At 53.7% G+C, this 4,066-nt stretch overlaps 1 protein-coding gene across 1 annotated transcript; it reads right to left on the bottom strand.

The window, feature by feature from the left end:
• Positions 1-428: 428 nt before the first annotated feature.
• LOC136477073 (inorganic phosphate transporter 1-6-like) lies at positions 429-2,436 on the bottom strand. Its single transcript, XM_066475089.1, has one exon. The coding sequence runs from the start codon at positions 2,385-2,387 to the stop codon at positions 765-767; it is 1,623 nt and encodes a 540-aa protein (XP_066331186.1). The 5' UTR covers positions 2,388-2,436; the 3' UTR covers positions 429-764.
• Positions 2,437-4,066: the final 1,630 nt, after the last annotated feature.

Below are 4,066 nucleotides of genomic sequence, written 5' to 3'. Positions count from 1 at the left end.
CTGTACGCACGGGCCGGCATCGGTGAGCATCCTGTGAACTGTGATGATATGGATTCGACGCCCCCCTGCATCAACCGTTAATAACACTTTACTAATTTGAGAACGAACCATCTATCGCTCTCTGTCAGACAGCCAAAAAAAGCTGCCGTCCCTACTAAGCTCCATCTGCAATATAATTGATCTATTAATCTGTCTGGCACGAAAATGAACCATATGCATGCATATATTTATTGAATTTAATTTAATTTGGAAACCGTTTCTGTTTGTATATACTCATGCTCAACCTATTAATTAGTGACGGAGATGCATGCGTTTTTTAAAATATTAACATGTTTTTTCCCTGCTAATATTAACAAACATATACTTTTGGATTGCATTTTCTGAATACATGCAGCACGAAACTTTTTATGAAAACAACAGTACTTGATTTAACAAAGCAGCAGCATGACGCGCGTAGGACAACAACATCTGATATCCGACGGTGACCTCCAATTATTTAGGAGCACGTGTTTTAAGAGGAAGCTAGCTAGTACCACGTCTCCGATCCGATCGATCCATCGCTGCAAGCAGCCAGCACAAGTTCAACCAAACATGCACCAAACACAACGAAAACAATGACGGCGACGGCTGTGGCTCGACAACCTCGACCAGATCGAAGGAGAACCGTGTACCCTACCGTGCAACACCCACACGACACATTACGCACTTGTTCCTTGCTTATATTGCATTTGCATGCATGCATGCATATGCATCTGCTATGGCTACTACACGGGCACCGTGCGGTTGTAGCTCGCGGCGGCTGCCTCGTCGTTCTCGCCGGACATCTCCTCCAGGGACCTGCCCTTGGACTCCGGCACCAGGAACGTGAAGGCCAAACCCAGCAGGTTGCAGCCGGCGAGGAGGAACAGCGAGTTGCGCACGCCGATGCCCGCGGGGTACCCGTGCTCCGTCTTGCCTGGGTCCCGGCTCTGCGCCAGGTACAGGAACCCGAAGGATCCCACGATGGCGCCCAGCTTCCCCGACGCAGCCGAGATGCCGTGGCACGTGGACCGCAGCCTGGCCGGGAAGATCTCCGCGGGCACGATGAACGTGGTGGCGTTGGGCCCGAAGTTGGCGAAGAAGAAGGTGAGCCCGTACATGACGACGAAGCCGATGTGGTTCCCCGGCGTGGTGGTCCAGTGGTGGTACGGCACGGCGAGGCCAAGCATGAACGCCGTCATCATCAGGAACCCCGTCGCCTGGATCGCGAACCGCCCCACCACGTCGATCAGCGCCACCGTGAACCAGTACCCCGGCACCGTGCCGCACAGCGCGATCAGCGACTGCGCCCGCGCGATGCGGAACAGCTCCTCCAGCGCGCTCATCGTCGCCGCCTTCGGGATCCACCCCACCGCGCTGAAGATGTCCTTCTGGAACAGGTTTTGCGAGTAGAAGGCGATGTCCAGCAGGAACCACGTCGCCGACGTGCCCAGGAGGTGCAGCCCGTGCCGCCGGAGGAACTCACCGGAGAACAGCCCGAAGGACGCCTCCGGCGCAGCCGCCGAAGAGGCCCTGCTGCTGCTGTTGCTGTTGTCCTGCGCGGCAAGCTCCTCGATCTCCACCTGCAGCACCTTGGACATGTCCGCCGCGGCCTGCTTGGCGTTCTTCGCCACCAGCGCCGTGTACCGCGCCGTCTCGGGCATCTTGGTGCGCCAGTAGTAGGTGAGCGCCGCGGGCATCGCGCCCAGCATCAGGATGATCCTCCACACGAAGTCGGCCTGCGGCGGCGTGGACCCGGCGGGGTCGACGGCGTAGGCCGGGGCGGGGAACCTGGCCTTGAACGCGGCGGACACGACGATGGCGACGAGGCCGCCGGCCATGATGCCGAAGCCCTGCATCGCGAACACCGCGGCGATGAACGCGCCGCGCGTCTTCTTGCTGGCGTACTCGGACATGATGGTGGCCGACAGCGGGTAGTCGCCGCCGATGCCGAACCCGAGCCAGAAGCGGAAGAAGCACAGCGTCGCCATCACGGACGCCGGGGTGTGGCCGAAGGAGAGCCCCGACGCCACGGAGCAGAGGACCATGAGCATGAGCGTCATGCCATAGACCTTCTTACGACCGAGCTTGTCGCCCAGCCAGCCGAAGAAGAGCTGCCCTGAGAGCGTGCCCACGAAGGCCACGCCGTTGACCGCCGCGGAGACGTGCGGCGGGAGGGTGCCGGGCGTCGCGGAGCCCCCGACGTGGTAGTAGATGCGGCCGAGGAGCTTGGTCACGAGGGAGATGCAGAAGAGGTCGTAGGCGTCGGTGAAGAAGCCCATGCCGGCGACCACGATGGCGGTGAAGTGGTACCATTGCGTCTTGGCGGTGTCGAGCGCGGTGAGCACCTGAAGGTCGCCGGCGGCCATTGCCGCCCCCGCCTCAACCTGCCTTGTCCGGCGATGGCGGTGGCTTGAATGCTTGGCTGGTCTGTCTGGGGCAGCGAGGGAGGAGGCCGGCCGCTATTTATACGCGGCGGCGAAGGATCTTCTTCGCGCCGCGGCCGAATATTCGACGCGCCTCTTCCCCATTGCCGTTTGACCGTCGAGCGCTGTTGCCTGCGGGTGGTCTGTGGGTCCCGCGCCACGGACAGCCTGTTGACTGTTGTAGGAACTTCTTCCTTGCTACTTGAGAGGCGTTTGGTTGGGTCAAATCTCGGATGAGCTGTTTGCAGTTTGCACATGCTCTACTTTGATGCTTGCTAAAAGCACGATTATGTGTCATTGATGCAGGTTAAATCAAGCAAAGAAACATATATATAATTGCAATAAAAAATATGGATCACTTCTCTATATCGCAGGTACCCAATTTTTTTCAAAGAAAATATAATTTTATCACTGTTTGACATAGAAAAAATTAAAATTATCTCTTGTGAGTTATCTTTTTAATTATACTAGGTGGTTTTCCAATATTATTATCTAAAAAATTAGGCACCTAAAATATAGCAACCCATATATGGACTATGTATATACTCCCTGCGTTCGAAATAGGGGTGAGCGTGCGCTCGTGTTTGTGAGCGTCTGTGTCTGTAACTGGGTCTAAAAAATGTTTTGGCTTTTCTAGATACATTATTTTTACTATGAATATAAATACCGTGTATATCTAATTGCGTAACAAAAGCTATGTATCTACAAAAGCTAAAACATCTTATAATTCGGAATGGAAAAGAGTACCTCTTTAATTGGCTCACATCCTATGCCTCAGTCATCAGAAAACAACTAAATGATTGGAGGATACGGGCAAGAGTAGGGGTAATGAGATGATTGATGTAGATTAGGCCCGATCTTCCGAAAGGTACGATAGCGTCGATTGGTGGAGACTCGACGTTCACAATCTAGCCTTCGAACGAAGACTGATTCGGACCCCCGCAACCGTTACACCACTGCTGCGTTGGTTATCAACCACGCGAACGCGATTGACCTCGCCGAGAAGGCTTTCCTGCAAGCGAATCGAGAACACAAGCAAGAACGAGATAAACGCAATCTGAAGTTGCAAATAAATATGAGGCTTATGATAATGAGAAAGAGTTCAAGTCTTTATTCGAAAGGACTAATCGCCACAGACGAACAAGATCAAGAACTGGGGCCCTGGTCAGCAAGCAGTCTTGGCGGCACAGTTGCAGCAAAACGATGTCTGTTTCACGAGCAAATCAAGAACTAAATAAAACACAAACCCTAAGGAGAACGATGACTACTATTTATAGAGTCTTGGGCGTCACCCCCTAGACACACCCCCTAATGGGCCCAAATACGATACAGGGTCCAACGGACCAAAAGATGGTGTCGCAGTACCCTGGCAAATTCTAGACGCTGACATGTTTTGACGATTCCCGTTGATTCCGAAGGTCTTTTGACGTGAGACCACTTGGATTGGTTTCCTTATCAAATTAGCTTTCCAACCATATGTGGATCGTTGAAATCAGAGTCCGGATGCGTCCTGAGTGACCAGTTTAAGACAGACTGATCCTGGAGGTCGAGGCAGACTCGAACTTGAGTTGCTTTGGGCCTCCACCTCGAGGACTCGAACTGAATTAGCCTTGGACCTCCTT

This window comes from Miscanthus floridulus, chromosome 8 (genome assembly GCF_019320115.1).
Source record: "Miscanthus floridulus cultivar M001 chromosome 8, ASM1932011v1, whole genome shotgun sequence".
NCBI lineage: Eukaryota > Viridiplantae > Streptophyta > Magnoliopsida > Poales > Poaceae > Miscanthus > Miscanthus floridulus.
The sequence above is the reverse complement of the archived record's forward strand: the minus strand, read 5'-3'. Positions and strand labels throughout refer to the sequence as shown.

Bases quoted from the DNA above. Each gene is read 5' to 3' on its own strand.
- LOC136477073 (XM_066475089.1), bottom strand. From the start codon at position 2,387: ATGGCCGCCGGCGACCTTCAGGTGCTCACCGCGCTCGACACCGCCAAG.